General features: G+C 38.1%; 1 protein-coding gene and 1 long non-coding RNA gene across 5 annotated transcripts in view; one reads left to right on the plus strand and one right to left on the minus strand.

The window, feature by feature from the left end:
* The window catches only part of LOC124118346 (protein O-mannosyl-transferase TMTC2-like), a 475717-nt gene extending 468842 nt beyond the window's left edge, over nt 1–6875 (minus strand). For all 4 annotated transcript variants that reach the window (XM_048383557.1, XM_046480439.2, XM_046480438.2 and 1 more), the window contains exon 1: nt 6754–6875. In XM_048383557.1, the coding sequence (XP_048239514.1) occupies nt 6754–6860 (107 nt within the window). In that variant the 5' untranslated portion in view covers nt 6861–6875. The remainder of the gene's footprint in view (nt 1–6753) is intronic.
* LOC125372876 lies at nt 6701–14960 on the plus strand. The gene is made up of 2 exons (XR_007218257.1): nt 6701–6830; nt 14583–14960. It is a non-coding gene; the product is annotated as an uncharacterized LOC125372876 (long non-coding RNA).
* Nucleotides 14961–22920: the final 7960 nt, after the last annotated feature.

A 22920-nucleotide genomic window follows, 5' to 3' on the forward strand; every position in this document is an offset into this window, starting at 1 on the left:
TGCTAATATTCTCAGTCTGAGTTGTCTGTGTGGATGAATGTGTGTTTGGCAAGATTGTGGTACTGGTAGTTGATTTGCTTTGCTGAGTTGAAGTTACTGAGAAGACTGTTTTCTCAGCATCTTCTTCTGTCTGATCATTACAGTAAATAATTTCCCCATATTCCCTACGTGAGAGAGCATCGGCATTCCCATTGGCTTTGCTGCCCTGGTGAACAATGTCAAAAGTGTAGATAGAAAGTTCCAAAGACCATCTCCCTAACTTACCTGTGGCATCCTTGATGGATTTCAGCCATTTCAATGCTATATGATCAGTGTAGACTGTGAATTTGGAATTTGCAAGGAATGGACGAATTGATCTAATTGCTTCAACTAGAGCTAAGCCAGAACAGGTGTATTACTCATAGCATATTTGAGTGTATTGAATGCCTGATCACACTCAAGTGACCATTGGAACTTTGGTTTCTTTCCTACTTCTGCCTCTGAATGCTTCTTTAGCAAAGCATTCAGTGGGCATGCTTCTTTAGCAAAGCATTCAGTGGAAGCCCTATGTGAGCGTAATTTTTCACATACTTCCTGTAGAAGTTTGTGAGGCCTAAGAAGGAGCGAATCTGCTTTTGTGATTTGTGGAAAGGTTCTAATTGCTTCAATCTTTTTGTCATCAACTTGAACACCTCCACATGATAAAACATGACCCAGATAAGAAACTTTGTCTGTTGCAAAGTTGCATTTGGATGGCTTTAGTGTTAATTTTGCCTGTTTGAGATAGTAAAATACTTGCTCCAAATGCTGGAGATGCTCTTCAAAGTTTTTGCTGTAAATTATCAAATCATCAATGTAAATCAGCGCAACCCTGAAAAGCAATTTTCTTAGCACTTTGCTCATGAGCTGTTGAAAACAAAGTGGAGAATTTGTCAAACCTTGGGGCAAACGTTTGAACTGAAAAAGGCCTTGATGGGTGACAAAAGCAGGTTTTATGCTTTGAATCTTCATGTAATGGCACTTGGAAGAAGCCATTAGCAAGGTCTAAAGTTGAGAAGATCTTAGCTTGGGCATTGGCGATGTGATCAACAACATCATCAAAAACAGGAAGAGGCCAAGACATTGGTAAAGTGAGAGAATTTCATTTTCTGTAGTCACAAACAAATCTATAAGAGCCATCACGTTTCTTGACGAGGATAATGGGAGCTGAATACATAGAAGTAGACTCCTCACTCAAATCATACTTCAGAAAATCATCTATAAGTTCTTCAGTGACTTTTTGGAGATGAGGAGATTGGCGGAATGATCTTCACTTAACGGGTTGGTGGTTGCCAGTGTCAATGATATGTTGGTGCATGTCAGTCTTTCCTAAATCTGCAAAACTCGTTGAAAACATGTCTCTATTTTGTCCCACAAATCTAAGTATTCTGTGTCGTTGGTCTGGAGTCAGTTGTGTATTGGTCAAATCAATTCCTAATTCTTGTGCAATTTTAACATAGTCCCTGGTGCCATTGTCTCTCTTCTCGTTGTCAGTGTTGACGGTATTTATCAATGGTTGGTCAGAGTCGATTTCAAAAACAGAGTCTTTGTCAATGTAACTAAATTTTCCTACAACTGTACCCTTGATTCATAAGCCTAAATGTAGCAGTTTCGCTTTTTGCTTTAGAAAGAGTTCCACCACCTGCTACTTCAGAATGAGCATTGAGGGAAGCAATGGGTTCAATGAGGAGGGGGGAATCCTCTTTGGTCTCTGATAGTCTAACCTTGAAATGAATTCACTCTGAGGGGGGATGTAAATCTGATCTATTGTTTTTGCTAATCCACAAATCTCTTGCACTGAATTGGCTATGAAATTGATATATTGCCTATCTGAGGTGCTGTTGTTAAGTATCAAGGAATGACAGCTATAATCTAAGACTGCATCATTGTCATCAAGGAAGTTCTCACCTAGTATCACTGCCTTTGGTAGTGTAGGCAGAACATAGAATCTTTGAGAAAATTCCTGATCCTCAATGACAAAATCTAACACAACTGAACCTAACACTTTATGCAATTCGCCGCCAACACCTTTAACCTGTGGAAAGGGTGAGTTTCCAAGAGTAAGGTTTTCAAAAAGTGTGCCCAGAAATAAAGACGAAATACAACAAATGGATGCCCCTGTATCTACTAAACAATTTGTTGTTTTTGTGCCAAATTTTGCCCGAATTACACTTTTGGCAACTAAAGACACTGTTGGAATTTCACTTTCAAAGTTACTTTCCATACCAGACTCCATATTTGCAATGACACCTGTTAGTATGTACCGTACTAAATTAAAGAAAGACAAGTAATCAACAATGTAATGAAGTACTTACAATATTTGAAGACTTTTTTTTCCTTTGTTGATGTCTTTGGAGGAGTTGGTTGTCTTTTAATCCAGTGTTGAGGTCAGAGGTGGATGCAGCTTGCTTGTTATTCCATCAGATGATCACGGTTGGACATGTCCTCCAATGGGTTCTTGTAGCTGGTCGTAGTTAGTTCCTGGGCTCCGTGGTTCCGAAATCGATGATTCTCCGCCAAATTATTATGGAATTATTATGGTTCTGTTCGGAAGAACAAAACCTTCCAAACGGCGTGCTGGTTTTCTTGGGGGAATAAGTCATCAAAGAGCCGGAGTCACAGGAGACTAATCACAATTTTATTTACAAGAACAATTAACAATGAACAATTTACAATATCTTAGAATATAGCTGAGGGTGTCACAGAGAATCGGTACAACCCTCTGGGCTGTGGGAGAGAGATCTGCTTGGTTTGAACGTCAAACCCCTTCTGCTTAACATTTTGCTTCTGTATGTATTTAACAAAAATTAGAACAATAAAAAGGAATATGATTGGTTGATACACGATGGGGTGTGCCCTATGGTTAATGAATGGCTAGACAGAGAGGAATACTTAATCCTGTTAATCCTGTTGGACTGGCACTAACCTTGTTGAAATATTTACTGGGTGCTTGGAAAGAGATTATGGTGTCACTATATAGCTTGCATGGGGGCTAATCCTTAATGAGTCTAAATTGAAGTAATTGCTGAATGTTCTAATATAGGCAATGACAGATTTACTTAAATAAAATAGTTCAAGGCAATCTATAAGACTATGTAGACATATCTTTTGTCTGAGAGATGGGATCTTTATACCTTAGGCTAGCATTTATCTAAAAGCTTCAAATCTATTAACATGATTAAACCATGTAGACATAACTCTTGTCTTATTGAATAGTATGTCTAGGAGATGCGCTCCCAGTACCTTAGGCTAGCATCTATCTAAAAAGCTTTAACTACTTATATTTTATAGATGCATTTTACCTTATGATAAGTATTACTTGCTAAACTAAAGTTATATGAAATGATGTATAAATATTACACCATGATAACTCATAAAATCACTTGATGTGGATCTAATTATCATAGGAAAACTTAGTATAAATGTTATATCATGATAGAAAACAACTATATGCAGGATTAGACTTAAACGTAATTTAATAATGTATTGAAATGTAATGCGCGTTTAAGACAGCGTTGTTTCGGGGAAGGTTCACTGGCCTCCATGTATAAACTATCAACAGGAGATGTCCGTAAAGCTCCAAGACAGAGCCTCAATCCCTTATGATGTATTGAATCCAATTTCTGTAAACAACTTTTACAGTCTCCACCATAAATGATGGACCCATAATCTACTTTTGATGAATAAGTGATCTGTACAAATGGAGAAGGGTTTTTTGATCCCCTCTTAGGCATTTTGCTTTGAGATATTTAATATGTAGTAGGAATGTCAGATGATGATAAAAAAGAAGTCTGAAAAACTGGGACTCCTTAACTACTTCGATGGGGGTGCCAGATAGAAACAGTTCTGGCTCCTTAAGTGTCAAACTAGTTTTATCTTTGGAAAATTTAAAGCCACTTTTATTCAGACACAATTGCAGTTGTCTCTCAAAAGCATGCATGTTTTTATCCCGACAAGAAATATTAAAATCATCCAAAAACAGCGATCCATCTACTGAATCGCTTACAACTTTTGAAAGACTATTTGTCTTGATACTGACTGGACAGTGTGACAGACAAAATATTGCCTTATGGGACACCCTGATCCTGATTGAAATTGCCTGTCTGTTATAGTGTCAAAAACTGTGATATAAAATGAGACAAACGACCTCTCAAACCAAAATCATGTAAATCCTTTAGAATGCTTCTTCCAGGTAGTATCGTATGCTTTCTCTAGATCAAAGAATATTGATACTGTTGTTTGTTTATCACAGCCTTTTTAACAAATGATTCTAATCGTACTAAATGATCAATAGTACTTCTATTTATTCTGTAAGATGGCGAACAGAAGATTTTGAATCTTTGCCCTTTATTTCTGAACCATGTTCCGCAACCTTGGATATGGGTGTACAGGATCTTATTTTGGTTGGCTGGTTGGTTGGTTTGTTGTTTAACGCCACACTCTGCAATATTATGGCTATATGATGGCGGTCTGCAAATAATCGAGTCTGGACCAGACAATCCTGTGAATAATATCATGAGCATCGATCCATGCAATTTTAAGCATTGTTCATACATGGTCTTCAATAAGGTCCCTACTGTCCACACCTTGTGAGTTCTCATTTATGTTTATTTCAGTTTATGTGCCTAGGGGCAGTTGAGGTTTGGTGCCATTTTTGTTGTTCATACGACATGCAGCACGTGGAGTTTTCTCATTCAACCCACCCACCACACCAAGAGGGTTTCTCCTACTTTGTAGCTATTGTTCTGTCAAGTAGCAGAATAAACTTGACTTTTTTACTTTAAATCCAAAGTTGTGTAACAGGCTTTCTTAACCTGCCACATCGTTTAATGTTGAGTTTGTCTCTACAAAGAGATTTTACGACAATTCAATGCCTTCATAGCGATAGAAATTGGCACAAGGCCTATAGTCCTTGCCAAACTGCCCAACAGTTAAGGTACCATAAGGACGAGTAGAAATTTGCCATGTTAAGGGGTTTGTTATATAATGATGTAAGGGAGGTAACTCTAAACCTGGAAGTATTTCTATAATAAGAACGCAATGTTAACATAGTTTGGAATGGTTGTGTGAGTGTTGTGATGATATCATAGTAATACCATTGTGTTGTCAGTTATGGTTTTGATCTGAACAAGTAAACATCATTTGAGTTTACTGGCGACTTGAGTCTTCTTTCAATATGTTACCATTGTAAGGACTTGTGGACTAAAAATGCTGTCTTCTGCTGTCTCAGCAACTAACTTTTAAACTCGCACCTTCAAAGGTTCTGCATAGAAACCATGGAGACCTGGCATGATACATCAACATCATTTGTTGCACATTTTTGTTGTTGCCCTGCCATTGTAGTAACATAATGTCATTGTCAAGTTTGGATTCGAAAAATCTTATGACAATGTATATGAAGTAATGTGAAGAATGTCGAGGTATCAAAGATTCCATAAAAAATACAAATTAAAACATCTCTATTGAAATGTTCTGTTCACCGTCACTGGTGATTTCAAATCAGCCATAATTTCCACAAACTGTCTTTAGGAATGCCATCATAGTGAATTTTGAAAAGGTTACGACTGACCAGATTTCCCGGAGTGAATTGACCTTTTTGTTTGTATGATCAGATTCTTTGAGAAACCCAACCAACTTCCCACTTACATTCTTACTATACCAATTACATGATAGTTAAAATGAAATAGAAATTCAAACTGACAAAAGAGAAATAATTCAGCTGGGGTAAGAGTAGTCGGTGTTATGACAGACATCACTTGCATGTAAACATAATGGTCGATCGTTGCGAGTTCAACTCCATGCATGGTTGTGGGGAGCTTTGACTGGTGGTAGAAATAGTATAGACAGCTCCATTAACAGGCTATTGCTCTGAGGAGTTTGGGTGGGTCTTGCGAAAGGGAGGTCACTCTTGGTTAAAACTCGGTTTAAGTAAGAGTCATACTACATACTTTGCTGTCTCAATTATTCAAAATGGCAAGATCAAAGGTCTTTTCAAACACTCAACAATGTACATGCAATGGCATCGATCAGAGCAGCTGTCACACACCCCAGGGTCTGTAGCTTCAGGACACACCCCCAAAGAGGTCTGTTTTGGAAGCCAATTACATGTGATTTCAGCACCTTGGCATTGGATATTTTAATACTTTCCACCAATGTTATGATTTTTTGTCTCTCAGGAAATTGACTTCAGATATCTAGGAAAATTAAATCGCAAAACGTTTTTCACAATCACATCATGCACTTTCAGGTAGATCTAGATCTAGTGCATCATATCAACCAACATTGACTGTTTTATCCTCACATTGAAGATTTTTGGAGTGGTTAAGAATATGTTTGCCACTGTTTTCACTCAAGTATCTAAGAGATAATTTTAAGGATTGAGTTCGGGGGTAACCTTTCCTTACCCTAATTATCGAAGAGGCATGCGTGATCGCGGTGATACTATATTGGGTGGCGAACACATTCTTTAATCGCATACTGTTTACGGGTTTAATTTTGAATACACTGACACAAATGCAACATTTATATTGATAAATGCCAACAGTTTGAGTAAAAAAGTTGAGTTCTTTACACTTCAAACAAACCATGACTCATGTGGCACAAGCTCCAACAAATAGTCCAAACACGTCTCCGAGTTACCTACACTCTAGTGTCAGTCGTAAGAAGGCGAGGCGGCACACCTGGTCGGGGGAGAGACTCATTATTTGACGATGTTAGCAATCATTAACAACGTACCTATCATCGTAGGCGAAGTCTGCATCAAGGGTGTTGAGGTAGAGACACAGGGAGACGAGACACGCTGCTAATACCGGGTAATCCATTCTCTGTCTTTGCCGTAACATTTTGCCATGTCGAGATTATTTACTTCAATGAAAATAGACGCCAAGCGCATGCGCAGACACTGAAGTGTTGATCAAAGGATTTGGTTAGCCGAGCCGGTTTGGGATAAGCACAAACCCACGCGTGTTTGTAAGGAGACTAAATTGTGGAGTAGCCCGATGTATACTTGAATTCCACTCCAGCTAAACACGTTATTGCAACCCAATCCGTATTTAACGTTTTGACGATCAAAGAAGGTCAGCTAACAGTGTAGTGTAAATATAGAACTGTAAGCTCCCCATGTGAATAATTAATTCTTTGGAATGGTGAAAATTGCTCGAAATCTGTCTTCCTCTGTGGCTGGGAAACAGGAGCGCGCAAAAGAACAAATTTAAAGTTTTCATATTTTTAAAAATATTATAATCATGTAACGAAAGGGTGGAGAATGGGTGGGTCTTAAATAAGTATTTGAACCCTTTAATATATTATAAATATCGATTGAGTCACAGTCCAAATACGAATAAATGACATGATTTTATTGGCTAACAAAGTGCAACACACGTGCCACAAGGTCTTCTTGATTAAAAACATTTCGTATTAATTTTACTGAATACAATATGTGAATATAATACCAGAGATAATAAGACCATAATTTAATTGTAAGACTGGTCGAAGACGTGATGAAGGTAGAAAATACATTTGACCTTTGTTTTGTTAGTACATGTCACGTTACCCTTATAACATTTGCATTTTGACAATGGGCTCGAGCCAATTGTTCAGATTCAGATAATTCAGAATTCCAAGCCGTCTGACCCAAAATACGTTACATATATATGTAAATGTATAGCTGCATCTTAATATCTCTTTGTTCAAACATTTTGACAATTTAAGCAATTTGTTTTAAATTTGAAGATGTATATTATTTTGCTTCATCCAATATATAATTAGAAATAGTTATATATTCTGGCAAGTACAAATTACGTTCTACTGCATAACACGGGCAATAAAAAATACACGACTTTCATCTTCTCTTACAAAGCAGGTTTTACACAAGACTTCAGGATCATATAATTAACTTTTACCTTCACGAAAGCTATACAACACCAAGAGAATTCATACGTAATTTAAATTTTAACAAAGCTTTTTGTAATAACACACAGAGCGAATATCTGTTAAATACAGTTTACATTTAAATATACATTTCTCAAAAAGAGTAGAAATCAATACATTTACAACCACACATCTAGACATGCCTGTCTTGTTCAGCGGAATCTAGAACACGTTGCTGAAATGACTCATCAAACATTACAGTGAGTGAGTGAGTTAAAATTTTACATCGCATCGGCAGTATTGCAGCCATATCGCGATGAGAACAAGGTAGTTACTATAATTAAAGAAATGTCGACGAAGGACAGTAAGGCAAATATCACAGTTAGATTTAAAACAAACCTAAGCAATAAAAAAACAAAGAATCTTTAGTAGATTAGTTCCTATAAATTACAACCAGGCTATAGACCACCCGCAATCAAAGCTGGACCACCTCACTGGGGACTTACAGTGCTTTTGTTTCCTGCATGATTCCCGGCAGGATTTATGCCATCACTTTTGTCATTAGTGGTTTTGTGTAATACTGACCAATATTAAAAATAGAAGCACAATCAATACATTAAAACACCAGTTGATATTAATCACTTAAACATAGATGGACTCACGTGCCACTGTCAGGGGGACAATAATTTTACACTACGTTAACCCCCTGAGTGGCACAGCCTTCAATACGTTCTGTTGTAAATAACATCACACTATTTTAAAACATTCAAAATTAAAAATTTATCAAATAGTTCTATTTCTTTTAAAACACTGATAATTAAACGAACATTGATATTTATAAAAAGATCCTTTAAAGAAGTTGAATGATAATAGGTATCCCTTGTAAGAGAAACGTCTAATACAGTCAAGCAAAATATGCTTGACTGTAATTCTCTCATCACAAGGGACACAAAACGGAGGATCCTCACCTTTTAAGAGATATTCATGTGTGTAACGACTGTGGCATCGTCGCAGAACAACCTCGTCATGTCTGGACTTGCACCCCAAGTAGGTGTAACCTAACTGAGGTTTAAATTCATGAAGTTTATTTGTACCTACTTGGGTGTCCCATCTTTTCTGCATCAAACTACGAATATATTCCTTGATGCCTTTTTTAAAATCACTATAGGGAATGGTAAGGTGAGACACTGGTTTATCAAGAGCTGCTTTAGCTGCAGCGTCAGCTCGTGTGTTTCCAGCAATACCAACATGACTAGGCAACCAACAAAGGACGATGTGGTATTGGCCAGTAGCAAGATTATTATAAAGTTCTAAAATATGACGTATTAACGGGTGATTCGAGTTGACAGTTTTAAGTGCCTGTAGGCATGATAAAGAATCAGAGAAAATGATGAACTGTTTACATGTAGTTTGTTTCTGAATATATGTCAATACTGTTTGAATGGCTTTAGCTTTCAGCAGTACATATTGAGCTGTTATCTGGTAATCTTGAAGAAATAGTTTTTGAACCAATGATGGTGGCACTGGCAACTTTGTGAACATGGAGCGGTGAGAATTATATTTAGAACGTAACTGGACATATTCTTGTTGAAAAAATTGTCTGGTTTGTTTCAGATATTTTATAGTTAGTAAGTGTAAGGTCTATTTCTGGTTTGACTAACTGCCAAGGCGGCGAAGACAGTAACCGGTAGGGTGTATTAATATCAAGGTCAATATGAGCTGCTGTTATAAACTCAACAACAAAAGTTCCTGTGACACCAATATTTTTGTGTATCTTTCAAACAAGTAAAGTTTGGTTTTCAATATTGCAGTACATGTATGGAATCAAATCACAAAAACGCAACTGCTACAGAAAAGCATGCATTCCATGCAAAAGTTGACTTTTATGCAAGCCCCATGCATTTCACTACCCAAGAATGGGTATAAAAACATGTGTGTTAACGGGATTCCATATGCATTGTTTAGCATCGTGCTGACAACAACCACTCAGAAAAACAACAAAATTACGCAATTATTCAACATTACGAAATGCCACGCCTGTCTGAAAATGAGCGTCTGCGAGCCATTGGTATGCTTGAAGCAGGATCGAGTCAACGTGATGTTGCAAGACAATTTAACGTCCACAGAAACACCATTTGGTGTTTATGGCAATGTTGGCAACAGACAAATGCAGTCAGAGACCATCCTCGGAGTGGCAGGTTACGCGTAACCAATAATCGACAAGACAACTGGATTCGAACAACACACCTACGAAATCGACCCCAGCCATATCTACTTTGGATGAAAAGTTGACCTAACATTGGAATCGTTTCAAAGTGTAATGATAATTACAAAACGGGTTGAGAGTCTTATAACAAAGTGAAATGCACATAGCAACCCGTTTTGTAATAAAGTTGCAAAGTGTAATAAACTTGGTGAATGATGCTGAAAGTGTTCAATTGGCACCCATAACTTGCTTATAAGTTCAATTAGGAACACAAACGGTATTTACGTTAAGATTGGTCGTCATCATATCTACTTTGGATGAAACGTTGACCTAACATTGGAATCGTTTCAAAGTGTAATGATTATTATACAAAACGGGTTCAGAGTCTTATTATAAAGGGGGCGGTCGGGTAGCCTAGTGGTTAAAGCGTTCGCTCGTCACGCCGAAGACCTGGGCTCGATTCCCGACATGGGTACAATGTGTGAAGCCCATTTCTGGTGTCCCCCGCCGTGATATTGCTGGAATATTGCTAAAAGCGGCGTAAAACCATACTCACTCACTCACTCTTATCATAAGTGAAATGCACATGGCAACCGTTTTGTAATAAAGTTGCAAAGTGTAATAAACTTGGTGAATGATGCTGAAAGTGTTCAATTGGCACATGTTCTGAGTGAGTGAGTATGGTTTTACGCCGCTTTTAGCAATATTCCAGCAATATCACGGCGGGGGACACCAGAAATGGCCTTCACACATTGTACCCATGTCGGGAATCGAGCCCGGGACTTCGGCGTGACGAGCGAACGCTTTAACCACAAGGCTACCCGACCGCCCCCACATGTTCTGAAGGAAGTTTAGTTCCAATGCAAAGTGGCTGTTACGACGTAAATTGTAATAAAAAGGTAAATTGTAATACTTGCAGCAAATTGTAATAATTTTGACGTAAATTGTAATAACAACGTAAATTGTAATAATATTTGACGTAAATTGTAATACGCAAATTGTAATAAAAATTGACGTGAATTGTATTAATCTCTACTTGCGGTAAAATGTAATAAATTCTTACGTAAATTGTAATAACCTTACTACCGTAGTGTCCAAGACGCCAATTGACTAGAAATGATCTTTGTCAGTTGAGCTTGCGTTTCACATGTACAATTCGAGAAATACTGTGTATGATGACAAACGTACAAAACTGTTAAGTTAGGGATGGTTGGTATAGGCTTTATCGTACAATCGTCATTAAAGGGTGGTGTCAACATCGATAAATTTAAATGACTGAAAGATCCATCCTTGGGGTTCAAAATGATGGGTTACACAACCGTATATTCGACAAATAACTTAATAGTGACATATTGTTCAATACTCGTATAAGGCTATTCAAGATGTTTTTTTGCATGACTTGCCTCAACACTACGTTGACCAGTTCGACACGACTGAACGAGTGATGACGAAGGGTACAAACACAGGCTGGTCAACCAGTGTGTCGATTTGCAGTGGAAACGCTATACGAGTTGATAAGGAGTACATGATCCTTTTCTTGAAACAAACGAGGGAATTTAATCATATTTCTACAATTCATTTTATTTTGACGAAGAATTCAAATACAACAAATGAGTTGACAGATCCCGTGCATACACAAATAACATCCGGTATCTTCGGATAACTCTTGTACAGTTTCAAAGAGAATACGAATTATCATTATTTCTTGCAATTAATTGCTGAAATATATCTGCTTGTATCCAAATAGAAAGGAATTGAAAATTTATAATGAAAATATGTTTGTCACTAAAGTAAATTTTCTCTTTGACCTTGAAACGTACTTGAAGATCATTAGACTCGACAATCGTTGGTGGATTGCGCCAAGAAACCTTGATACGAAATATATACGTACAATAATCCCCTGAAAACATAACCTCCTCTGAAAGATTAAGAGGATTAAAGTAATTTGGGCTAACATCAAGCACTGTAATAACACACTCTCTTAAAATTCCAATGAAATGACTGGTGACTTACCAAAAAGTCAAATTATATTTTGCTCCAATTGTTTTTTACCTAGTTCTAATTGCCAACCCGTATCACTTTTTTTTCTGAAATTGAGTTAAAACTTCTAAATTTGAGACTGCAATATATGTTACCAAATTGGGTATCAAGGTTGCTTGGCGCAATCCACTAACGATTGCCGAGTTTAATGATCTTAGAATATTCTTCGTACAAGGTCAAGGAGAATATTTACGTTATAACAAAACCCTTTTCATTATAGATTTTCCATCCGTTCAACTTGATCAAAACAGATATATTTCAGCAATAATTGATTGCAACAAATTTATTATACATTCTGATGCTCTTTGAAACTCAACAAGACATGCCCGAAGATACCGGATATTATTTGTGTATGCTTTGAATTATGATTTCGTGCCGTTATCATGATGGATTCTGTTTAAGTTGTTGGGGCAAGGAGTTATTATCCCAGCAAAAGTTGTCAGTAAGTTGTTGTTGGTTTTTCATGACATATGAAAGGAATCCAGACAGTTACATTTATTCATTTATTTCATTAAATATACTTCTTCCTATGAAAGGAAATATTTTATCTTATATTAATGATCCAAATGTTAATCATACATTGCTACACATATTGCATAAGTTAACATGGTTTGCATTTATTTATTATTATTTCTTTATCTGTGAGAAGTTCACAGAGATCGAGAATACACAATATCTAATATTATATGCAATGTAGGTAACGAATATCCACGCCCCTCTTTTGATATTAATAAAAACATTGTATATAATGTTATGTATTAAGTATTCTCCTTTCCCATGCATGTGAAATCTATGCTGCACTTTTGTTTGCATTGGGTTTTTTCCTTTGACATTGCACAGGAGATCTGTCACACATTTGTTGTATTTGAATTCTTTGCCAAAATATAATGTATAAATACGATTGAATTGTCTCGTTTTTTTCAAGGAAACGGTCATGTGCTCCTTATCAAATTAAGTAAACCTCCAATGCAAATCGACATAATTTCAGGGTCCGGTTGCATAGAGCTCTCTTCGGTAACTCGTAACTCAATTTTATTGCAATGGACTCCTAGCTAAGCTACTATTGGATGATAAATCAATTAACCTATTTGTCGAATAGACGTACCTAATGTAATCCATCATTTTTAACCCGAGGATTGATCTTTAAGTCATAAATTTCGATGTGTACAGCTGCTAGAGTATTATTCTAACAATACAGACATGACACAAGCTGCACGTAAAATAATTGATAAAGGTTGTCCTTGCGGGTTCACATACCTACATGTACATCCCCCAGGACATTGTCTTTATTTGCTTTACATCCTCCGAGCAACGTTACAAAAATTGAAACTTGAATAATAATAAATTGATATTATGTATATGAACATGTATAAATCAGCTTGCACACAGACTACTAATTGATTATTGATATCTTCAATTGTTGCCATTATTAAATACTTCCGTCCGTTAAGTACCGTGGGTAATGTGTCTAAAGCGGGTATGTATTTAATCATGAAATACTTTGTTTAGTCTGACTATGCTGAAAAAATACTTTCGCTAGAGTGAAATAAATAAGATTTTTTTTATTAAAATCAGGTGAAATATCACGTTTTGTCACACCTACAGTCAGTCTGCCTCATTGACACTATGGTTTTCTGAGTAAGGTCATGAAGAACTCTAGTTTATTTCAATCAAGTCAAGTGGTGTGATCATTTTGATAATTTTTATAATTCAATCAAAACTAGAAATATAAAAAAATATAAATACATAGAAGAAATTTGTTTTCCTTGTCAAATAACGATGATAGCATGAATTTATCTCATCTTGTGATCTGACAAAGTTAATATTTTCAAGTCAAGATATCAACTTTAGTAAACCACAAGAAGAGATAAACATTTCATTTGACAAAATAAATTCAAGTCTTATATTTTCTTTGATCTTCATGACCTTACTCAGAAAACCATAGTGTCAATGAGGCAGACTGACTGTAGGTGTGACAAAACGTGATATTTCACCTGATTTTAATAAAAAAAATCTTATTTATTTCACTCTAGCGAAAGTATTTTTTCAGCATAGTCAGACTAAACAAAGTATTTCATGATTAAATACATACCGGTAATACAAATATCAAAACGTGTTTCATTAAAACAAGAGTGAATTTCTGTGTGACATTGATATAAAGAGCTGTAGTGCACTGTCATTAAATTGATACATCTGTTGAGTTTACTGTTTACACAGAATATACTGTTTGAGTTTTAGACATATCAGATGAATTGATGCCTTCAAGATTGTTCTAAAGAAGCATGTAATGTTACACACTGTGATTAATTTTCCTTAAATTTCTCTATTTCAGAAGAATGTTGTTTTCTAAATAATCAATATTTTGAAAGAAGGTGAATATGCATTGTTTATAAATTTTTTTTATTGAAGTAGAAATATTATTACAGTATTATTGAATTATTCATTTCAGTCCAGCGAGTCAACACAATGAAGTACTAGTATCCGGTGATGGATGTCTGGAGGAGCTTTCTGCTGACAGTAACACACTGGTTACAATGTGCGTCCTGTCAAAGGACGAGGAAGTGAAAAGCCATATTCATTCAATCAACAAATGTGCTTCCTGTCACATTTCACTCAAATAGGACGAGGAAGTGAAAAGCCTTATTCACTCACAAAACAACATGGCCAATATTAATCAGACACTAAAAAAGCACATTGTACCATTTGTTTACAAGCAAGAAAATTATTTTCTCCTGGAATTTAATTAGGTGCTTTTGACTAACAATGACACCTGGTCCATGTTAAGTTTGGAAAACTTATATTGTGAGAAATAAAGACATGAAAATTAGGGTTTGTTTTTCTTTGTTAAAAATGAGAAATCCAGATTGTTCCATGAACATAATTTGTACCGATACATATATTTTATCTTGGCTTGATTACCAATTGAAGTTGATTCCTTTTTGTCTTTTGTTATTTTATCTGTACTCATATCTGATCAAGACATTTTCAAACTATTCAGGATAAATGTATTGGTAGCTTCCTTTTGATATACAATTACCTATCATCATACAGGATTAGGTGAGGGTGTTCAAGAAGTTGGTGGTTGTATCAATTCTTATATTTCTTCAATTTCATGCATTATTTATATATATTTATCAATTTTTAGTTTCCTTTTAACTTATTTTAAACAGTTCAAACAGTTCACTTTTGTCGTGCACGGTACAATCTCAATCGGCAATAATCAGTTAAGTAAGTGATGTTTGAAGAACAAGTAAAGTATCGTCTGTCATTGTACACACTGAATAGAGTTATCGCCCCTTCTGAATATTTATTTTGACACACAAATTATTTTGTGAACTAATTTCATTTACATCGTAATATGTTAAGATGAAAATCATAGCAGAAAAAGTGTCTTTTGTCAACTGGACTCATGGCAAAACGATAGTGCGTTGTGCAGCAAACACCACTATGAAACGTGAAATAAACATGATCCACGATCTCGAGTTCGCCAAGCCACGCATTGATTGACTGAGCAAATTTGCAAAAGTATACTGACGTGTTTCATGTTATGCGGTGCATTTACGATACAAAACTTCTGTCTGTTAATGTACTGCCACATTGTACCTATATGCCGACGAGGTTATGATAAAACAATCTTTTTCTGAAATACGTATCTCGAAATGCACCTTTGGATTCACTTCCGGGATCCTGACAGCAAAATGCTAATTCCAGTGTATTACAGGCATATTTTAGTTGGACCTCATGATTAAATGTGTAATATCTTCTGTATTAGATACAGAGGATACCATTTTTTGTTTGAAATGTCCATCAGTAAAATGCACAACATGCTGTCTGTTCCCTATGAGCTGATGCGACTCACACTGCATGGAGCTATGCTCTCCACGCCTCGTTTTCGATCCAAGATGGCGAAAGTGTGAAAAAGGTCAATTGATACGTTAATTGTCACTCGCTCATCCCTGCCGCGGAGTTGGCACTCGTGTATGTTTACATGCGTACTGTCACGCGTGTCTTCAAACAGACGTGGTGTACTTCGTGTCTTCAAACACACATGGTGTACTACGTGTCTCCATGCAAACGTGATGTACTACGTCTCTCCATGTAAACGTGGTGCCATGCGTGTCTTCAAACAGACGTTTATCAATATGATTATGACGTTGTCACTCGCTCATCCCTGCCGAGGAGTTGGCACTCGTGTATGTTTACATGCGTACTGTCACGCGTGTCTCCATGCAAACGTGATGTACTTTGTGTCTCCATGCAAACGTGGTGTCACGCGTGTCTCCATGCAAAACGTGGTGCCAATTTGAACACTGACAAATGTCCAAAGTGAAATTACTTTTGTGAAAAAATGAATAAAAGATATGCCAAGTCTACATCATAACTGAAACTGTAAACAATGCACTCTCATTCAAGGACCTTCACCTCAAAGAAATTACCAAATATGTACAACAATGTTGACGTATGACATCACTACCGGTGACCGACTTTTACAATATGGCGTGTTCACTGTCAACAGTACGCGGGATTTTACGAGGGAACTTTCGTTGATTCAAGGATCGTATATACATAAATGTGACATGTAAGTAATCAGAAACATTCTGACAATCTATGTACTGTTATTCGTTGTTATAATTTTCATTGAAACCAACTGAATAGTCAGAAATGCCGATAAATACCGTTGTCGTTGTGCGTGATTTTGCGTCAGTCATAGCTCAACATGGGAGAAAATGCTACACTGTGTAAAATCTGTATTTGTCTTTGTTTACATTTCAAACAAGTGCAGTTTTTCGAGCGCAGGGTTTGTTTTCACACCTAACTTATTTTGCTTGATTTCATCAAGCCACTTCGTATTGGTGACAAAGACCATTGTTCATTCGATTCTAAAATGTATGAAGAATTCAAGGATGTGTGTATCGCAGCTAAGTTTGAAATATACGTGATGTTACAGGCGCCTCATAACGGGTGTACCCGAAACGTGGTTTTGTAAACACTGTCCGATATGGCGTTCGTGTTTGCGTATTTTCCAAAACATTCTAAACGATTCTAGAGTTATAGGAGATGTTTTGGAACGATCATTGGTGATTTCATAAAGGACAGATACCCGTGATCACTAATATGCTATTTTTGAATTTCATTTCTCGGAGTAAATATCCGAAATTTAGATTTCAAAACATGCTGTAAATAACGCGGTGAGTGGTGATTTAGTAATGTGTAAAAAATGGCGACATTTACGAAGTACCTAATTTTGAGAGGTCATTTTTAGTACTTTTGCTTGACCTTGCTTATCGCCTCCGCCTGCAATCATCCACTCTCTGCCCATTATATCACACAAAACATCATTGTTTGTTAATCTTTTCTTACAGTCTGAACATAAACATAATATTGTTAACAGGGAATTAAACCCAACTCACTCACTGGTTGTTAGCTCGTGTTTATATCGTACTGCACTCGTAATGATAATGTTTTCAGTAGATGGTTATCAAAATGATATGTGTCTATTAAACACACCTCACTTCCTGTATTTGGGAAACTTTCCTTTATGTCTGCCACTTTACGTTGAAACTCTTCATCGGTGAGATCCGTGTATTTATTCCTCATGGACATGCCATTGGAATAAAGCTTGTTGTAGACGGTGCTTGCTGAACAACTTAAGTGATGTGCAATTTTGGCAGCTGTGTAACCTTTCTTCTGTAGACATGCTATCTGGCAGATCGACATGTCGATACTTGGTCGACCAGGTAGTCCTGAAAAAGTACATCAACGCTTGAGAAAAATTCAAAACACTACTCGCTACACGCAATTTAGCAATACCCTCGTGTATAATTACCGAAAACTCTTATAGAACAAACATGGTACTTACCCGACTGGACACGATTTCTTTGATTGTTGGTTGATGCACTCGAGAGAGGATTCTCGACCTCTAACTTCTCGCATAAAGTATGCAACTGCTGGATTGGCTGTCTAACCAATAAATACTTGGTATTATCAATTGAAGGCGATATACGATGTAAATTAGATAAAGCAGTCTGAAGACGTTGTTTAGCTGACGAAACATTGGCACTTTCAGTCAACAAACGTTGTACGTCACCCATTGTGGAATGAATACGATCAAGAACCTGTTGAGAATTGTCAGCACTGCCCGCCATGGTTAGACACATTACCCACAGTACTTAACGGACGGAAGTATTTGAAGATATCTGTAAATAAGCGGAAGTCTTTAATAATGGCAACAATTGAAGATATCAATAATTGATTATTGATATCTGTATTTAGTTTGAAGATATCATAACAAAACTTGACATTTTGATATCTTTAAATAATATTTTGATATCAATAATCGAATTTAAGATATCAGCAATTCTTTTCAAGATATCTTCAATTCCATTCAAGATATCTTCAATTCACTTCAAGATATCTTGAAAACAATTGAAGATATCTTACATTTTATTGCAGATATCTACAATTATCTGCATTTAAGATATCTTCAATTCCATTCAAGATATCTTCAATTCCATTCAAGATATCTTCAATTCATTTCAAGATATCTTTAAAAGAATTGAAGATATCTGTAATTCCGTAATAAATGTGAAAACGGCTTGCCATACGTCCGTTCCACAACATGATCGTAGCGCTAAGGTGATCGCCACTCACATACTGTAACTTAGACGAACGACTGTCAGTGCGCTACAATACGATGGCCTTGTGGAATGAGACCCTGCACCTCAAAGTTTACATCATAATACCCGATGACATGATTTGTGGAATTTTGTTGCAAGATCCTTCGCCGATATGACGTCAACCTAGCAACAAAGTTGCTGGGTCGTCGACTGTGTATTATAAGCTCGTCTCAGTGATCTATCATCTCCACATGCCATCGCCACACCAGTCAGTGTCCTGTCAGGAGACAGGTGACAGGCCATCCGTTCCTTTGCAGCACAGCCCCTTTGTGGGAGAGGGAGTAATCTACTTCTTCTCCAAAACGGCTCTTTTCAGGGCCACCCATCTCTCCCGAAAGAACGCTTTCATCCATAGCTTTGACAACCCTCAAACCCAAACAAAGGACCCACCTCCTCCTCCTCCTCCCTCCACCACCACAACCACCACCCCTTCTTTTTTCTTTTAAAAAAAGAAGAAAAAATGTACATCAAGAATGTAACAGGCGCTTCTTTCATATTGTACGAGCGCTTCTTAGGGTCCCCTCCTCCCCGGAAACGGATGTGCCGCCATCTCTGAGGTGCGCACGCCTCCAAGGAAACGAATATGCCGCCATCTTGGATGCGCACGCCGCCGGAAACGGATGTGCCGCCATCTTGGATGCGCACGCATCACCGGAACAGGACGTGACGTCATCACGGATGCGCACACCACCGAAACCGGAAGTGACGTCATCGCGCATGCGCAGGACCCAGAGTGTTCCTGTAGTACCGCTACCAACTTTTTTCAAAGTTCCTGGAGTGTCTGTGAAACACTTGGTTGACGTCGAAGGCGCCGATCCATCTCATCCCACATGTGTTCGATTGGTGAGAGATCAGGGGAGCGAGCCGACCAGGGGATGACATTCACGTTGTTCTGTTGAAGACTGTTGAATCCTGAACAAGTCAAGCAATATGAGGCCGGGCGTTGTCGGGTTGAAAGGTAATGCCTGGGCCATGACGACGCAAAAACGGTAGAACAACAGGGCCGATGATCTCGTCGCAGTAGCGCTGTCCATTGAGATTTCCCTCTACCACTATCAAACGGGCCCTCTGTCTTGTGTTATCCCACCCCATACCATAACGCTGCCGCCCCCCGAACCGATCGTCTTTCATGACACAATGATTGACGTAACGTTCACCTCGACGTCGGTACACTCGAATCCGTCCATTGCTGTGGCTGAGGTGAAAACGAGACTCGTCAGTGAATAGAACTTGTCCCCACTGCATGGTCGTCCAGCGTAGACACTGTCGGCACCACTGTAGACCGGCTTGCCGGTGGTTTCCCGTCAAAATGGGACGTCTGGCGGGTGTTCTGACGACAATCCCTGCACATCTGAGGCGACGACGTACGGTGTGTGAAGATATTCGTCGAAGGCCAGGGATGCTTTGTTACAACCCGTTTTGTAATAAAGTTGCAAAGTGTAATAATTCTTACAAAACGGGTCGAGAGTCTTATTACAAAGTGAAATGCACATAGCAACCCGTTTTGTAAAGACTGCAGAGGTGTTTGAAAGACGGCTATCAGGAATGATATGCCTAAAGAGGGGAAAAAAATACTCTTCAAAAAAAGGAACTTGACATAGATGTAAAACCACTTTTTGCCAAATATCTAAAATAATTACATTAAATGAGAACCAAATAAGTCAAACAGAAAGATGATGTGTCTATAATTCGCGAAAACACATGCAAAGCACATAAACGTAGCGTTTGGGGATCAATTTTACGGCTTCATCCAAACGCAACAGCCTGTAAAAAAAGTGCAGCACAGGATCCTGCATTTAGGCATGCAGGCCCCCCTGCTGAATGGGTATAAAAATCCACATCAACGGCTGTTCATACAGTCCTAATAACGGCAGTAGAGGCGGTGACAGAATGCCAAGACTGAATGCAGCTCAACGGAACAACGCCATTTTTGGAGATTACAAGCTGGAGCAACTCAGCAAGAAGTGGCCAGGCACTTTGGCGTATCCAGACAGACAATCTCCGCATTGTGCACCCGATACAACAACACCAACAGAGTTGACGACAGACCAAGGTCAGGAAGACCAAGGGTGACAACCCAAGCACAAGATCCATACATCCGGCTGTGACACCTCCGAGACCGCACTACCACAGCCACGTCTACAACCACACAGATCCCTGGGGTACGCAGAATATCAGATCAAACCGTATGCAACAGACTGAGGGAGGCTGGACTTTTAGCCCGAAGACCTGTTCGACGTCATGTATTGACCCCACGTCATCTGGCGGACCGTCTGCTTTGGTGCCAACAGAGGGTTAGATGGGCAAGTGCAAGGTGGAGAAATGTACTGTTTACTGACGAGTCCCGTTTCCTACTCACACGTGCTGATGGGCGCGCACGTGTCTACAGACGTCGGGGTGAACGTTACGCCCCCAACTGTGTGCAGCAGGTTGTCCCTTTTGGCGGCGGGAGTGTCATGGTATGGGCCAGAATTCATCACGGTGGTAGGACGCCTTTCGTGCATGTGGCAGGTGCATTGACAGGTGTGCGTTACAGAGACTTGATCCTTCAGCCTTACGTTCTTCCTCACGTCAACGTTCATGGCGGACAGTTCCAGCAGGACAACGCTCGACCACATATTGCACATGTTAGTCAGGACTTCTTACAGCACAACAACATCCAGACTCTACCTTGGCCAGCCTGGTCACCAGATTTGTCCCCGAATGAGCATCTGTGGGACGAGTTGGATCGACGCAGAAGGAATCCATCGCCCCAAACACTTCCGACGCTTCTTGATGCACTTCAGCATGAATGGCAGCACATCAAACAGCATGTTATTGACAACTTGATTGCATCTATGAGTCGTCAGTGTCAAGCAGTGATGCACGTGGTGGGCACAGCCGATACTGACATTTTCTGTACCCCTGTGACATTAACTGTATCGTGTATGTGTGTCTGTCTAGGTGACACTATTAATGTTTTAAACATTGTGTACATTGGTATTCAAACAGTGTTTCAATTATGGTTTCTGTGTCCTATTTTGAAACAATCGCATTATGTTACATTTTGAAAGTCAGTGTCAAGTTTCTTTTTTGAAGAATATATTTTAAAATTTGAACATTATTGTAATCAAATGCCAGTACAGTACTAATTTACGCCGACTTTGAAGCGCTTATCAAACCTATAGAAAATACGCAACACAATAGTAGTACTACACTGATAGTAGTTTTACGTACAAAACTCAAGAACATATTCCTTGTGGGTTTGGATATATAGTTGCAAGGTATGATGGGAAAACAAACCCGACGGTGATTTACAGAGGTCCTGATACAACAGGAAAGTTCTTAGAATATCTACAAAACGAAGAGAGAACAATCAGGGAAAATTGATCGCGTAGGAAACCCATGTGTATGACGAGGGATGATTGGAGGGCCTATAAGAAGTCAACGAGTTGTTATAAACCACTCAATGGGGATTCCGTAAGAGATCATTCCCACGACATGGGTAATTATCGAGGAGCTGCTCATAACAAGTGTAACTTGAAACTAAAAATGAATTCTCAAACAATACCTATCCACGTTGTGTTTCACAACCTTAGAGGATATGATTCACATCTCATTATGCAAGCTATCTCAAAGACCGAAGGCGGCTTAACGTCTATTCCTAACAATATTGAAAAATATATATCATTCTAGTTATCTAAAACTATACATTATACAGACAAGGATTGGAAAGCTAGAATAAAGCAAAGTAATGGGCTTAGATTCATACAGTTTCCGTACAGTTTCTGTTATCTTCCCTGGACAATTTAGCTAATACGAACAATCCCGATGACTTTGCTGTAACAAATCAATATACTGATCGGTTAACACGGCATTTGTTGCTGAGAAAAGGTGTATATCCTTTCGAATATATGCATGATTGGTCTAGATTCGACGAAACTAAATTACCACCCCTTGAATCATTCTATAGTAACTTAACAGAATCTAAAATAACCGATGCCAATTATAAACACGTTCAGACGGTCTGGGATAAATTAGGTTGTAAGAATTTAGGTAACCACAATCTCTACTTAAAAACTGATGTACTGTTACTCGCCGATATATTCGAGATATTTAGAAAGACATGTT

This window comes from Haliotis rufescens, unplaced genomic scaffold, assembly GCF_023055435.1.
Source record: "Haliotis rufescens isolate VD_foot unplaced genomic scaffold, xgHalRufe1.0.p SCAF_5, whole genome shotgun sequence".
In the NCBI taxonomy this organism is placed as follows: Eukaryota; Metazoa; Mollusca; class Gastropoda; order Lepetellida; family Haliotidae; genus Haliotis; species Haliotis rufescens.